The 17,094-nt window shown below is 39.9% G+C and overlaps 1 protein-coding gene across 6 annotated transcripts in view; it reads left to right on the top strand.

Moving 5' to 3' along the window:
- Positions 1-17,094, top strand: part of pik3cd (phosphatidylinositol-4,5-bisphosphate 3-kinase, catalytic subunit delta) — a 62,040-nt gene that overhangs the window by 13,054 nt on the left and 31,892 nt on the right. For 2 of the 6 annotated variants that reach the window (XM_014145772.2, XM_014145769.2), the window contains exons 1-8: positions 4,296-4,710; positions 5,777-5,951; positions 7,311-7,539; positions 8,027-8,259; positions 9,000-9,179; positions 9,806-9,961; positions 10,549-10,638; positions 11,890-12,111. In XM_014145772.2, coding sequence (XP_014001247.1) covers positions 5,811-5,951; positions 7,311-7,539; positions 8,027-8,259; positions 9,000-9,179; positions 9,806-9,961; positions 10,549-10,638; positions 11,890-12,111 — 1,251 coding nt within the window. In that variant the 5' untranslated portion in view covers positions 4,296-4,710; positions 5,777-5,810. Of the gene's footprint in view, positions 1-1,925; positions 2,053-4,295; positions 4,711-5,776; positions 5,956-7,310; positions 7,540-8,026; positions 8,260-8,999; positions 9,180-9,805; positions 9,962-10,548; positions 10,639-11,889; positions 12,112-17,094 lie in introns of those variants that run through there. The other 4 variants (XM_014145770.2, XM_014145773.2, XM_014145771.2 and 1 more) reach the window with 4 other exon arrangements.

Below are 17,094 nucleotides of genomic sequence, written 5' to 3'. Positions count from 1 at the left end.
GGGGAAAAAAGGACTTACTGATGAGTGTTAGAAAAGTAGAATACACAAGGTGCAATTAAAACGTTCGGTAGTACATTAGCAGTTTCCGAGTTATGTCAGTCACTCAATTAGCCCATGTCAGCTAACATTTTTTACATTGCTAGGTAAGGTAGTCTAGCCAGCTATCAAAACCTTGTGGTAGGCCTAGTCATCACCAAATTAACCAACCAGGCACGCAACGCATGTGCTCAGGAGCCTTGACCTCCAGGGGGCCCCCATTGATTTTGTTCGTCACTCTCACACAGATCTCATATGAACATGGCATAGGTCATAGCAAAATGTGTAGAATTGCAGAGCATTAGCTTTAAAACTGCAAAATGTTCTCTGACCCAAAGCAAATTGTGAGGAATTGAGGAAAATGTACTAGAGGCCTGCAATATTTTGCAACCCCACTCAGCTGTGTGTAACATCTGTTTTTATGGTTCCTCCTCCTTGCTGTTAGATTCACTATAAGTTTGCATGCTGTTCCAAACAAGAACGTTGTTGCTTTCCAAATTGCATCTTAATATAAATAACTCTATTTCTATGATTCCAACAGTTCACCCATTTTGATCTATAGTATATTGCAATTAGTATATTGGAGAGAAGAAAAAAAACGCTATTCGATTTTTGGGCCAATATTGTGCAGCCCTAACACTTAGAGACAGTTTCCCAAACACAGTTCAATTGAGATTCCAAAAACTAGGCTAGACCTGTGTCTAGGGAAACCAGATCATAGTGTGGCACACAAATGAATCAGAATTGTAGTAATTTCAACTTCCCACTAGGGAACATGCAAACACATGTGACTGGGGACAGAAATGGTGCGTCTGATATCATATACACTTACATTATTAGCCCATCAAAGATGGATACAGTTTGTGGTCATTTACGATTAAATGTGACATTTTTGAAGCTTTCATCCATTCTGTATACATGTATCTTTTAGGTAACACTACTTCAAGCCTGAAATGACAATGCATTATGATACGTTGCATTGTGAGACTTGTCATGAGCATGTATGATCCCCTTGGTCAATTTTAAAACTTGCACAAGACAGTTTACAGAATTGTCCATTTAAAGAAATCTAGACAGTTTATTCATTACCACATTTAGCTAACAGGTAGTTAATCCAGAGATTCTTACCTTTACCTCGATTTGGCAGTCTCATCCAGATCATCATGGCATTTGTAGTTCTCTATGATATTCTATTTACCTGCTAATGTGGCTGTCATATGTTGGGGGTAGATACAGGGGAATATATTGATAAAAGTCACCTTGTCCTAGAGAGATTTACAAGGTTATCAAAACGGAACGCCAGGGTAAGCCTACATGAGCACAACCCTTATTTTAAGTCGTTCTAAAATCCCACTATGAGAAAAATGAATGGTGGAAAAATGATTGGAACCATTTCCCTGTTTGACCACTAGGTTTTATGGATATTTTGACTCATACTGAGGTACTCTATAGACCCTTTTTGCACTAACTTTTTGTCTCATCACATACTCTGCTGCTACTGTTTATTATCTGTCACTTTATTCCTAGGAGTTCCTAGGAGTACATACTGTATCTACCTAAATTACATCGTACCCCTGCACATCGACTCTGTACTGTTACCCCTTATATATAATCAAGTTATCGTTACACATTGTGTATTTATTATTACGTGTTTTACTTTTCTATTATTTCTCTATTTTCTTTCTCTACATTGTTGGGAAGTAAGCATTTCACTGTTTGTCTCCACATGTTGTTTAAGAGGCATGTGACAAATCAAATTTGATTTGATTTTGTCATGCATTGTCTTGCGCTATGGTGACTGCTCCGTGATGGTGGATGGGTAAGGGCTATGGGGTCTGTAACTTTATATGGCCTGCAGTTTCTCTTCTGCACACTAACTTCCTGTTTTCTCCAGCTGGTTGTAAGTGCACTCTTGTTACACATTGGTGTGTTTTTAGACTCTGATCCAAGTCCTCCAGCTGTTCACATTGATTGTAAAATGCTATACCTAAGCCCCTCTATCTAATGGTTTCTAAGGTAAGATAATACAGCACCCCTATTGAGGTGTGTGCATTTTGGATTCACTTATATATTTTTGGTATTCTTAGTACTGTCCATGTTTTCGTCTAATATTTGTTTATTCTAATTTGATATCTTATTTCTTTATGCTATGTTGTCAGAAAAATGTTCATTTACACTATATCATCATACATGTTTATATACGTTAAACTTCAATCTTTTCTTGACAGTGGACTTGGGAATGTGTAAATAAGGAAGAGATTCTTATGGACATTTCAGATCACGCAGTTCATTGACTTGAGTCTGACGGTTTCCATTTTCTACAATAGTACTATTGTTGGAGCCAAATCCCCTTACTTTCTGTCTCATGATAAATGTTTGTTTGCCTAATTAGAATCATGAAAGGTTGACTAATCAAATATGAATATTGAATTATGGAGTATGGTTGATGAAATCGTGTTATTGGTTATCATGGGAAAGCAATGTGGATCCACACCCCTTTTTCCCATGTGCCCCTTCACTGAGTGTACATAACATTAAGAACACCTTCCTAATATTGAGTTGCACCCCCTCATTTTGCCCTCAATTCACTGGGGCATGGACTCTACAAGGTGTCGAAAGCATTCCACATGGATGCTGGACCATGTTGACTCCAATGCTTCCCACAGTTGTCAAGTTGGCTGGATGTCCTTTGGGTGATGGACCATTCTTGATACACCCGGGAAACTGTTGAGCATGAAAAACCCAGCAGTGTTGCAGTTCTTGACACAAACCGGTGAGCCTGGCAACTACTACAATACCCTGTTCAGAGGCACCTAAACCTTTTGTCTTGCCCATTCACTCTCTGAATGGCACACATACACAACCCATGTCTCTAGGCTTAAAAAATCTTCTTTAACCTGTTTCCTCCCCTTCATCTACACTGATTGAAGTGGATTTAATAAGGGATCATAGCTTTCACCTGGTCAGTCTGTGTCATGGAAAGAGCAGGTCTTTTATAATGTTTTGTACACTCAGTGTACCTATTTAGTAGTTTGGTATTATGGCTCAGCTAGGCCTCAGGTATGGTGGTACCATACAGTTTTGAACTAAGAACGCTGCTACTATACCCTTTTGTTTTCCTTTGAATCCGATCTCTTTTTGCTTTGATCATGGATAGATTCTAACCTTTGAAATTACCTGTGTAAGTTTTGAATTGTATTACGAATTGCCTTTTAACTATTCTGGTTTAAGTTTCGCTTTCCATGGTAATGGAGTCATTGTATGCTAAGTCAGTGTGGATTTAGTGGTAGTTTGTGTGTGTGCATGCGTGTATCTGGGGTTTAGTAAGCCTCTGGTGAATGTTGCTTATTCATCATTTTACTGTTTCTACTATTTCTGTGTATCTTGTGGTTTTTCCATCACTGAAAGCAGGAAACTGTTGGCTCTGTTAACGGTTAGAGAGAGAGAAGTTTACTGGAATTGTACCACATGATGAAAAATTGACATCCGTGTTTTTCTGAATGGCTAAAGTCATTGAACCCTTTCCTAATTTTGTGCCTAACTGATCTAGTTGGTGGTTTAGTTGTAACATGAATGGTAGGTGCACAGTGCACATCTATTTGGCAGTTTCACCCTAGAACAACTGATCTTCATTAAATAGAAACACAAGGCATTTACATGCTGGGTTTTCTGTTTAGGAAGTAATTACTGCGTTTTTCCCCTGTCCTTATTTGGAATATTGAAAATTGATTGTGTTGGTTGCTAACTGGGGACTGCATGATGTTTGATCTGATCTGTATCAGCTTTGTCTAGTATGAGTAGACAATGTACTGTATATGGTTTGTTGATGGGAAAACTACACTCAGGCTACAATCCCTGTTTGATTAAGCCTACACCACACTGAATCAATCTACATGTTGGTATGAATTGTAGCAAATTGGACTTTATCAGTGGCCAATCCTTAAGGAAGCATTGTGAGGAGGGTTGTGGTATATGGAGTCCGTTAAAACAGATTTGTGTTTAGAGAAGGCTTAAATTTAATTTGACATGGATTTTTATGTGGATGGATGCATTATTTATTGATTGATTGATTGATGTTTAACTCATTTTGGTTTAAAGCCTTTGCCTCACAGTTGTGTTGCAAATGCTTTGTCCAGATAGGCTATGCAGGAATATTATTTTACACACACACACACACACACACACACACACACACACACACACACACACTTCCTAGTCTAAACAAACTTTGTAGACGTTCCCTTGGCGTGTTCGGCGATGACGCATTGTCGTGCAGTGAGCGCACCTCGCCGTTCCTTTAGAATAGACTGACTACGCACTGAAGCCTAGGAGCCTTTCAGATATAAAGCCAATTTCGAAAATTATCTTGTGTCTTGTGTGGGAGAACAGTGATACGACGGAGAACCATAAGAATCATTTTTTGGGCACGCTATTTAGCAATGGATGAAAAGCATTGCCAGCGCTGGTAGAAGATGAAGAGATGAGCAACTGGCTTGTAGCAGATAAAGTGACTGAACCATAATACAGTAGCTATGTTGACTTGTCTTTTGTGTGAAACATACATTTGTTTTATATATTGCACAGTCTGACAACGTTTTTGGGCATGGGACCTTATTTTAATCTACGTTATTAGACAATTTTGATGCACGACCATTTGAACTCCTGTAGTTACAGGTATTTAGCTCTTTAATCTTGGTGATGTTTTGTGCTATAGGCTAGTATTTTACTCAATGTCCATTGTTACTTTCACAGCTAGCCTAGTTCTACGTAAAAGAGCGGATAAAATGTTTAACAGAACGTCAGCCTCTGTCTTGGCTATATGTAAGCACTGCAGGCTGCACTCAAGTAGCTTTAATCATTTCATTAGCACAGAATTTACACATTTCTTTGAATAGATACAGAATTCAGAAATTGAAAACCACATTCAAATTATGTTTTTGAAATTCTAATTTTACATCTCCATAACCCCCAATGTTCTGCTAGTTTGGTAAAATGATTTACTGCCATAGTGAGTCTTTCTATGCCCCACTGGTGACTGGCACTATTCGATTCTGAGACAGGGCTGAACGCTTGAAGGGATCTGGTTCATCGTAGTAGGCCTTCACCAAGACTTACTATTCAGTAGGCTACCATGTCTTTAAAATAAAAGAAACATAATGTTTTTCATATTCTAATAATAATTGTATTATTGATCATATTTTCAGCCATGGAGCTGTTGCCCCCCATTTTAAATGCCTAGAAACATAAGCCTTCCTGTGATATCAAACGTGAGATACAATGTATAAAGTTGGCCTACACATAAGCCTACAAGTCAGCCTACAAAGTTAGCAGCATGCCTACTAAGACCATAGCAGGGTTGGAGTCAATTCTATTACATTTCACGAAGTAAACAGAAATTCCAGCCGACCATTCAGACATTATAGCAGACGCAGCACACAACGGGTTATCCACGTAACGGGTCAATTATATTTATGTTCAGTCTATTCAGGACGTAAAGAAAGTCAAATGTTCATTGCTTTGCAATTGGAATTCAGGTTTACTGCCATTTTAGACTGAATTGAAATGGAATTGACCCTAACCCTGCTATGGTGTTAGTAGGCATGCTGCTAACTTCGTAGGCTCACAAGTAGACCTATGGTAGCAACATACATAACACGTTGTCATATTGAGCATTAATTAAGGTTGCTGCGTTGTCTTTGTGTCCTGAATGACCGGCTGGGTTTCCTTTCCCGTGATACAGCAGTGGAGCTGACGGTAAATGAGAGACCGTCACCATGCCCCCGGGGGAGTATGGGATGCTGGGCGAGTGGAAGAAGGAGGGGGACCATGACATCATGATGGACTTCCTGCTGCCCACCGGGATCTTCCTGAAATTCCCTGTGTCTCGCAATGACACCATCGGGGCCATCAAAAAAGTAAGTCCTCGTTTCCCGGTCTGTGGCTGCATGACCCACATTCAGCTGACTGTGTAAATGTGCACACTTATCAAGAGAGACCAGTATGTTGTCATATTTTTCGGTACATTACAGATATTGTTAATTTGCTTGAACATGGAAACAAATCATATGGAATCGATAAAATTACACGTGCAATGACAAGAAATCGATAAAAATGCATGTGCAAAAGGTTTGGGTCATACAGTATATTGTCATATATTGAAATTGTTTGCTCCCTGTTCCAAGGCAGCACCCTGTATTGCATTTACTGTTGATTGAGTATTATTCTGTGGAGAGTCTGATGGAGTTGAGCCAGCTCAGTGCAGTAAAGCAGGTCTGATTCCTTTAGTACCAAAATGGAACTGGTATTTTAGTGCCAAATGGTACGTAATACCGCATTCTCAATGAATCTCAAAGAAACAGTCATATTTAAGAAATATTGGGTGACTTTGAGATTCTACTTGTAATGAAAAGCGCTGTATAAAATCAATATATTTACTATTATTAATATTATGGTTAGTCTTATTTTGAAGTAAAAACCAGGTATAGCCAGGTCATTATAATAAAATGTTGTTGTCAATTACCAACCTCTTTAGATAAATGTTGGATTAATAAATGAACGTCACTACCTATTGAATTGTAGCCTGTTATGGAAGTGCATGTTTGGATGTGATGGTACAGGGGTAGAGAGAGTTAATGTCTCTTCTCTCTAATACAAATCTGTCTGACAATTTGCTATAGCAGTCGAAAATGCTCTCAAATCCATTGAATTTGCCTGTTTCTATGCCAACAGGCCTGCCTCTTCATACTGTTTGATTTATATGTGTTAAATAAGGATACTGTTGGCAGCTTGCTTCAGAGATTTTGCTTCCCTTTGAGTGGTTTTATTTACAGGCCTTTACAGACTTTCCTCTGTAAATGACTCAATTGGGTGATCACTTGTTGTTTTATAATTAAATACATGTTTTGTAATTTTCATTAATTTAAGATGGAGATTTCAAAACCCTGGCGGCGTGCCCACTTTTTTGTTGTTTGAGTCCCTGATTGCCCCTTTAAAACATGCAATACTCAATTTATTACACCTGATTTGAATGCAGTACCAGTAGTGTTGTAGATGTTTCTGTTCATTTTAAATGGTGTTGTTTCTTGCTCTAGTGTGTGCAGTCAGCTTCCTCTTTCTCATGGTGTGATCAGTTGATTTGTGTGTTTGGGTTGGGTCAGCTACTCTGTGTATTTGCCAGTCAGAATGTGACTGGGTGTGTAAATGGTCAGTATTGGTCATATTGGTTATGAACCCTGTGTGTGTGTGTGTGCGCGTGCTTGTGTGTGTTTGTATAGATGGTGTGGAGGAATGCTAGCAGCGAGCCCCTGTATGGAGCACTGAGCGACGCGGACGCTTACGTGTTCACCTGCATCAACTCGACGGCAGAGCGTGAGGAGCTAGAAGATGAGACCCGTCGTCTGTGTGATGTCCGGCCCTTCATGTCTGTCCTGAGGCTGGTGGCCCGGGAGGGTGACCGCGTGGAGAAGCTCACCAACACCCAGATCAGCCTGCTGATTGGCAAAGGTCTACATCACCTCTCAGGGGCATGCAGCAAGCAGCACAAAGCAATGCTAGTAGGACCAGAGGATTTCCCTAAGTAGTCATAGGTTAAATAGTATATACTTTCTCTCCACAACCTAGTCCACACAGCCACGAGAGAATAACAATTATGAAATCTACGTTTGACGGCCAATCTTCGATGTATGAACTAATGAAAATCACTTTTCTGGTCTACGAGTGCCGTGAGTGTGGGTCGTTGAGAGAAATGATTTACTACGTTAGCTACGAATGCTTTGGGAAACCCACCTAGGCCTGTTAGATCTTGGGTAGAGGTAGCATAACGTTTGTGGAAAACATCTTAGGACTAGCTTTTTGAAAATGGCACTTAACAAACATAGATGTGAATTGGCATAATTGGTTATTAGCTCATTGTCACTGAATCACCAAATGCACTGTATCCTGCTAGTTTCCAACACCACACCTTGTGTTCACTTCTGTTCATGTCTCTCAGGTCTGCACGAATTTGACTCCCAGAAGAACCATGAGGTGAACGAGTTCCGGGCCAAGATGCGGTCCTTCTGTGAAGAGAAGGCCCAGGACCGCCAGCGGTTGCCATGGTACCAGTGGATGGAGTACAGCTTCTCGTGTGATCTAGAGCCATGTGTTTCCCTGGCAGAGCCCGGGGGCATCAAGACAAAAGGCACTAAGAAGATCTTTGTCAATGTCAAGTTTGAGGCCAGCGATGTAAGTGCCTTGTTCCTCAGGTCTTTTTTACTCTTATTCTTAATGTTTGTCCTAGTAAATCAATCAGTTACTTTTTGTGAATTTGGGAAGGGACATGGGATATTGTGATTGGATTGGGATGTGAATATTCAGCTTCTGTCAGCAATGATATCTTTTACTGGAAAATTCAGAATTTCTACCAATGCATAGACCAAGTTAAGATCTGGAGGATGAGTTTAGGTAAAACATTTTTTTTAAATGTACACACTTTGGAAATTCCCTTCACCTCCCACACACCACTCACTGTCACTTTACAAGTCTTCAAAACAACAGTTCAGAATCACTATGAATAATGTATAAAGAAAAAATAAACAGTTGAAACAGAAAATCATTAAGATGTGACATTTTTGCACAAAAACGGCCATAGTGACGATGGAAAGAACACAATTTGACGTTATAGCTACTACATGATATACTTACCAAGCCTACTGTCTAATTTATTATTTTATAGAGTAGCTTTCATACCAAACGTAACTACAAAATGTACTGTAAAAACAGCACTCATAAAGGACTTAACTAAAAGCTTTCTTTTCAAGCTTTCTTTTTTTAAAATCAAGCTACTGCCTTTTCAAACTGCCTAATATCTGAAGCTTTGGAAGACCATCGTTCAAGAATTACCAGATCAATATTTTTTCAAGTGATGTTGAGATTCTGATTGTAATGAAAACCCCTATATAAAATGAATCTATTATTTTCTGTAGGAAAGCTTTATGCTTCAGCAGGAGCCCCAGGACTTGCCGATGATCTTAATGCGGAGTGCCCTAAAGAAGAAGGCCACTGTGTTTCGCTCAGTGCGACAGGAGAAGCCAGAGGACTACACTTTACAGGTCAATGGGAGGTGGGAATTCATATACGGGAAATACCCCCTGTGCCAGTTCAAAGTAAGTAAACACAATAATACAAGCTTACTTCACTTCGAGTTTACCCATTTTCTCCATTGATGTTAACTGTTTTTTCAATATGTTCTGCCTAGTATGTTTAGTCTGAGTTGGTCTGTATTTGTTTCTTATTTTGTCTGCATGTTGCCTCTGTCTGCTGTGTGAATGTGGTCTATTTTGTCTGTATATGCTAGGTATGTAATGAGAGCCTTTGGGTCTCTAGTGGAATGACTCAATGTTTCGGTGGCAGGAGACTCCGTTGTTGGTTTTGAAACTCCTGCTACCTTCAGACCAACGATGACTCATATCTCTAGTAGCCCTCAGAAGGGAACTGCATTGCACATAATTCAGCTGCATTATTAAGCTTCAGTAAATAACAGCCTCCAGTTCTTGAACATGAGTACACCAGTGAATATCTGGACAGAGTAGGGTGGAGTCACCCCTAGACGCTGGTCTTGCATTTCCCCCACTAATTGAATTAGGATTGGGGGAGGGGAAGCTGATCCTAGATCTGTACCAAGGGGGAAACTTCACCCCGGAGCGATCTGGACCCCGGGAAATATGTGTGGTTGACATCCAACCCTTCTTCTTCCTCTCTTCCCTTCTTCCTTTCTCTACTCCTTCCTCAGTACATCTTCTCCTGTTTGAGAGGGGGTCAAACCCCCCACCTGACCATGGTTCATCACTCCACCATTGTCAAATACCAGGAGGAGCAGGGCTGCCTGGGCAGCCAGGTGTCCAAGAGTCGCTCCTTGTCCAAGCCCCCCCCTCTACCCGTGAAGAAGGTGAGAGGTCAGCCTCTTGGGACCACAGTCATTTTTTATTAACAGAATGTCAACCTTTTTTTGTACCGCTTACAGTTGTTCCTCAACCAGTGTTATGGACTTTGACATGCCCAAAACATGCTGGGGGGGGCTGCCTGAAATCATTTACTTTTTACACTTTTACGTGCATGAACTTTGCTGATTTGAACCCCCTGAGTTTTCTTGTTGTTAATGGTTTTTACTGTCTGCCTTAGTTGTATGATCTTCAGTGTAGCTTTGAAATGGTAGCACCTATCTCTCCCAATTATCACACACAATGCTGCTAAATGACACATTTGTGTGTGTAGTTTTGTTTTGGTTCAAACTCTACTTCCCATAACTGATACCAACACAGAAAGGATGAACCAGGTTAGCCTTGTATCAGCTTCAGCTTTTGGAAGCTTTAGTTCCTCTTCTCTTTCTTTATCATGTTTTGTTGTTGTTGTTGAAGGTAAAACAAATTCACATTTTGAGCCTTGCATGTCATACTGACATTAATAATTCGCACATGGCAGGAAACAATTTCAATGTTAATCAAAGCAAATGTCCTATTTATTTCTTACTATCAGCAGAACACGTCGTCTTTGTGGTCCATTGAGGAGCCTTTCCACATTCACTTGCTACAAGGCTACCGTGTCAACGCAGATGAAGGAATGAAGGTTGGTGTGGTTTCATGTGGGCTTTCGCGCTCTGACTGTTGCTCAATGAAGTGTAGCTTCGAGTTGTTTACCAATATCTCACTTTAGGGTGTACGAAGGAGAGGTGAAATGTAAACGATAGGGTCATATGACCCTTACCGCACATTTCCCATAATTCATCAGAGGCAGTTGGTTAAAACTCTACAAAACAGGAAGTGGGGAGGGCCTATCTGGCTTTCACGTTGCACTCTGGTGCCTAGATTCTTAGAAAAGGACAGGCTTTGCGCTCTCGCTCGCCACTTTAACTTTTTTTTGATAGGAGAGATGGTTGTCGTTACTATTGCAGATAGGGCATGTTGACGGCTCTGACCTATCTTGAAATTTGTTGAATTTCTCCGCCCTCTAATTACTCTACATAGAATTGTGATTCTGTACTGTTGATATTGCATTGAATAACTGGGCAATATTATGTAGAAATGGACTATGCTACAAATGATTTGATATACATGTCATATTTTCATTATAGAAAGGTTGTTTAACTTGGATGCTGTGAATTGGATGTAAAAGAAAGACACATGGGGAATTGGCTTAATGTTTTGTCTGTGTGCGTTTGATTCAGCTTTTTTCTTACTGTTAATGTTTAGATTGGTTGTTGTGTAAGTGCACTTCCGGCCTCTTACCTCAGAGCGAGCATGACTCACAGTAAATTATTTGTCCTGTCACATTGTTGGCAGGCAGAAATTTGCCAAGATACCCTAGGGGAAAATATCCACTCGTATAGTGTGCGTCCCAAATTGCACCCTATTCCCTATGTAGTACACTACTTTTGACCAGAACTCAATGGGACCTGGTCAAATGTAGTGCCCTATGTAGAGAATAGGGTGTCATTTGTGTCATACGCACACAGTACTTTTCTAATCTGGCTACAACCCAGCCTGGTTTGAATATTTCCAAGATAGGCAGTACACCGAGCCTTGAGGAATTGAATGCTTGATATTGAATTAATCACATTGGAAAAATAGACTCCACTGTTCATTCATGATTTTTCATTTACTGTAGACATTTATTGTTCTTATGAAGGCAGTATGCATTGCTTATGAAAGAACAGATTCAGACACCTTACCATACCTTACCAAAATCTATTTTATTTGCTTTGTGGAAAACAAAAAAAACAGATCAGTTAACACAAGGATGTCCAACTCAGTCTCTCATGTGGGTTCTTATTATGTGTGTGCGTGTGCATGCGTTTATGCACGTGTTTGTGTCTCCCAGCTGGTCGTCCAGGCAGGTCTGTTCCACGGCAGTGAGCTGCTGTGTAAGGTGGTGACCAGCGGTGAGGTTAACGTGTGCTCCGAGCCCCTGTGGGACCAGAAGCTGGTGTTTGACATCAGCGTGAGCGACCTGCCTCGTATGAGCCGCCTGTGCTTTGCTCTCTACGCCGTCATTGAGAAGACCAAGAAGCCCCGCTCCACCAAGAAGAAGAACAAGAAAGCTGTAAGTCTGCAGCTGTAAGAGCTGTTACACCTTGATCACACCGCTAGCGTCATTTCGCAAAATGGTACGCAGCATCATCTGGATATGTGTGCAACAAAGTTCAACATTCACCTTCTTTTACCATTTCTGTCAAGCCGTCTACACATACAGTTTGACGCATATGTTCGATAAATCCAACGTATGCACCACACAGAACGCACTGCAACTGCCTCTGCAACGCAATGCTGCAAGGCAAATGCAGCGTTCCATTGGAAATGAATATGCTTCTGTTGGGCCAAAATGCAATGATTCTGTCGACGTGATCGAGGTGTAAGAGCTCCAGAAAGCAGAGTTTAAAAATATCTATTTTGAATGAATTTGACAAGTTTTATTGACAGAGAGACAGTTAAAAATATAGATGAGGATACAGTAAGTGGCAGAACGGGGGTTTCGTACCACTGCAGCCAGGGGTATATGTGGTCTGGGGGAGGCAGAGTTTTGTTTCGGCACTGTAGCTGTTAAAGTGATGGTCTAGAGCTTTTGTATAATTTCAGTCCCCGAAAATGTCTATTTTGTAAGTGCGTAACCCTTTACTCTCGTACCTGTATACGTGTTGGAAATTTCAGGATTTGGGCACTGATAACACTCTGTACACTAACATACTATAAATGACGTCAGAGCTCAGGCTCTGTGCTTCACATCGCTTTATGGGTTTTGTCTGACAGACGTTCTGTTCTTGAGCACCGCATGCGACAAGAAGTTGCCCCCAACCCTTCTGCAACTTTTGCACATTTCTGTTCTCTGAGTGAGGGAAATGCTGTAAATTAAGGGGACTCTATCTATTTTGAAAGACGAGACGCTGAAAATGATAATAAATATCGCTTTGATGTCATACAAGCAGGCCAAACACCCGTGAGTCTGAATGTGCACTTCAATTTTCCATATCATAACACTCATGTCATGTACAGTGTCAATGTTTATGATCACTATGTTTGATGTACAGTTACAAGATGACATGGCGTCAAACCCTGAGTTGTTCTGAACAGAATGAGCCTATGTTTGTCTATTGTGAAGAAAATTTGCCGTTTAACACGCACCTGAATGCACGCATACAAACTCCTTACTATGCGCGCTGAAATTAGGATCTGTTTCTCTGAATTGCGCTGTGGAAGACTAAGACTGTAAGATCATATTTTATACAGTGCCTTCAGAAAGTATTCAAACCCCTTTACTTTTTCCACATTTTGTTGTGTTACAGCCTGAATTAAACATTTCTTACATTTAGATTTTGTGTCACTGGCCTACACATAATACCCCATAATGTCAAAGTGGAATTTTTACAAATGAATTAAAAATAAAAAGCATTGAGTCAAAAAGTATTCAACACCTTTGTTATGGCAAGCCTAAATATGTTCAGGAGTAAAAATGTGTTTAACAAGTCACATAATAAGTTTCATGGACTCATGCTGTGTGCAAGAATAGTGTTTAACATGATTTTTGAATCACTACCTCATCTGTACCCAACACATACAATGATCTGTAAGGTCCCTCAGCCGAGCTGTGAATTTCAAACGACAAAGACCAGGGAGGTTTTCCAATGCTCGCAAAGAAGGGCACCTATTGGTAGATGGGTAAAAAAAAGTTATGAAAGTTATGAATTACAATTTGGATGGTTTATTAATGCACTCAGTCATTACAAAGATAACGGCGTCCTTCCCAACTCAGTTGCCAGAGAGGAAGGAAACCGCTCAAGGATTTTACCATGAGGTCAATGGTGACTTTAAAACAGTTACAGAGTTTAATGGCTGTGATAGCAGAAAACTGAGGATGGATCAAACAACAATACTAACTTAAATGACAAAGTGAAAAGAAGGAAGCTTGTACAGAATACAAATATTCTAAAACATCCATCCTGTTTGCCATAAGGCACTAAAGTAAAACTGCAAATTCATTTTATGTCCCGAATACAAAGCCTTATGTTTGGGGCAAATCCAACACATAGCTGAGTACCACTCTTCATATTTTCAAGCATGGTGGTGGCTGCATCATGTTTTGATGTCAGTCTAACAATGAGCAACAACCAATTTGTTGATTTTTAAAAGAATAATGGGCAAATGTTGTGCAATCCAGGTGTGCAAAGCTCTTAGTCTTACCCATAAAGACTCACAGCTGTAATCACTGCCAAACGTGATACTAACATCTATTGACTCGGGGTGTGAATACTTATGTAAATTACATATTTCTGTATTTCCTTTTCCAATACATTTGCAAACATTTCTAAAAAAATGTTTTCACTTTGTCATTATGGGATATTGTGTGTAGATGGGTGAGAATTTATTTTATTCAATCCATTTTGAATTCAGGCTGTAACACAACAAAATATGGAATAAGTCAAGGGGTATGAATACTTTCTGAAGGCACTGTAATTTAGCTAGTCATGTTGGCAGTAGAGCAAGCTTTGAAATGATGCCCACCTGAACCAGATTGCGATTTATAATGGACTGTTTTTAGATTGTGTAAACAACAACAGCAATTGTGTGAGTGCGGGATGCAGGGTTGTGTTCCAAACTAAACAATTACAAGTGTGCTTGCTCTAGTTCCTCAACGGCACAGCTAGGAGAGCTCAAAAAGCACCTTATAGTTGAAGACTCTTCTTTGAGTCGTAAGTGCATTGAAATGACTTAGGAACTATGCACACTTTGGAGAGGTGAGTGTGTGGTCACTTGAAGACACCAGTTAGTCCTCTCATTCAAACCCTTTTAATTATTTTGTCTTATGTAGACCTACCCCAAATTTTCCAGGAATATTCGTATCATGTTACTGAATGTATCCAGAGCATTTTCATATTTTGTTATCAACAAATGCAGCGAAAAGTACAGTAAATGTAAAAAGCACCTAAAATCATCAGTGTAATGTTTAGATTCAGTCTTGTGTCAGGTTAACTGTTGTGTTCTTAACTTTGGTCCAATAATTTTCCCATAACCTCCAAAATGTTCCCTTTTAATTCCTACAATGCTTATGCATATACTTTTCATATTTCTTCTGTAAGAAACATTTCGATTTAGCCCTATCCATACAGGCCAATTCCCACGAGTGTTAAGGGTTAAGATCCCGGACTGCATCTTTAAGAAAACTGACTGAGAATTCAGTATAATGGGGGGGGACACGACACAGTTTTAGTTGAAGAACATATGTCACTGTACATGAAATCCCTATCTGAATTCTGAAGAAATGTTGGCACGTAAAACTGCTTTACAGTGAGCTCCAAAAGTATTGGGACAGTGACACATCTTTTGTTGTTTTGGCTCTGTAGTCTAGCACTTTGGATTTGAAATGATAGAATTAGTAAAAGTTAGAGGCATAAATATAATACTCCCCAAAAAATGCTAACCTCCCCTGTTATTATAATGGTGAGAGGTTAGCATGTCTTGGGGTATGATATTTGTACGTCTAACTTGGGGGGGGTGCCTGCTATTTTTGCAGCTACAACCAAGTTGCTATTTCAACGTGCTCTGACACACTTTGTGTTTCTGTGGTTGCATGGGTGTCTGTGTGGGTGAGTGTCAGTGTGTGAATTTGTTTGCCTGAACAAAACATGTTTCTTTTGTGTGTGTGTGTGTGTGTGTGTGTGTGTGTGTGTGTGTGTGTGTGTGTGTGTGTGTGTGTGTGTGTGTAGGAGGCGGTGTATGTTTTGCTGTTGTCGGATTGTGCAAGCATTTTATTCGCTTCTACTCTTATCTGCTACACTATCACTCCAAGGAAGGAAGAGTAGAGCGTCAATTTCAAGGAATTATAAATGAAGTTTCTAAGCCAACCCACAGATATTTGTTGTATGGACCTCTTCTCTTAAGTACTTCCACTTTCATTGCAAAGACAACTTCCTTAAAGTGGAACTGACAGTGTGTTAACTACTTTACAGATATGAAACAATCATATCAGGACAAAAATATCAAACTTTATAAGGGGTTTTAAAACTAGATTATATTTGACTGAAAGTTCCATCACGTACAGTAAGGCATTGTTGGCAGAATAGATGGATGCAGTTCAATGTATGGTTAATATAATTCACCAATACATTTCTTGGTAGTCCAAAATATATTGTTATCAGGTTGTAAATCACAGCTTGTCTGGTACATTGTTTGCTGCCTCCACCCATTCGGGATGCACTGTTTCAGTTTCAATGACTCAATATTTTGGACAAAAACGGACGAATGTAACTAAGGCTGGGAATATCAATATAATCAAACTAGCAAGGTCAATGATCACAAGTCAGTCAGCGTGGCTAATCCCATAGAACATTTGTGGGAAGAACTGAAAAAGCGTGTGCGAGCAAGGAGGCCTACAAACCTGACTCAGTTACAACAACTCTGTCCGGAGGAATGTGCCAAAATTCACCCAACTTATTGTGGGAAGCTTGTGGAAGGCTACCCAAAATGTTTGACCCAATTTAAACAATTTAAAGGCAAAGCTACCAAATACTAATTGAGTGTATGCAAACTTCTGACCCACTGGGAATGTGATGAAAGAAATAAAAGCTGAAATAAATCTTCTTTCTACTATTATTCTGACATTTCACATTCTTAAAATAAAGTGGTGATCCTAACTGGCCTAAGACAGGGAATTTTTACTAGGATTAAATGTCAGGAATTGTGAAAAACTGAGTTTAAATGTATTTGGCTAAGGTGTATGTAAACTTCCGACTTCAACTGTACGTATTTGTGAGTCGTTTCAGGAAACAAGTTGTATGTCGCGCGTCACTACTTCACAGGAGCGTTTTTTGTCAGAAATGCCTTCTGGAACATGTGACCTTTCATGTGCCTTAATAACAAACGTGTATGCCATCAGTAAATACAAATAAAATTGTTAAATTATGAGCCTAGTTGGTTTAGCCACGGAAAACTAAGCAACCTCCCCGCTAGCCATGATTGGCTGAGATAATGAGTTGGCTGGACATGCCGACAGATGAGTTCGGATTGGACTGCCATGTAGCTCGCTTCTGTCTAT

Source organism: Salmo salar, chromosome ssa15 (genome assembly GCF_905237065.1).
Source record: "Salmo salar chromosome ssa15, Ssal_v3.1, whole genome shotgun sequence".
Classification (NCBI taxonomy): Eukaryota; Metazoa; Chordata; class Actinopteri; order Salmoniformes; family Salmonidae; genus Salmo; species Salmo salar.
Note: the sequence above shows the minus strand (reverse complement) of the source record. Positions and strands in the feature narration are given on the sequence as shown.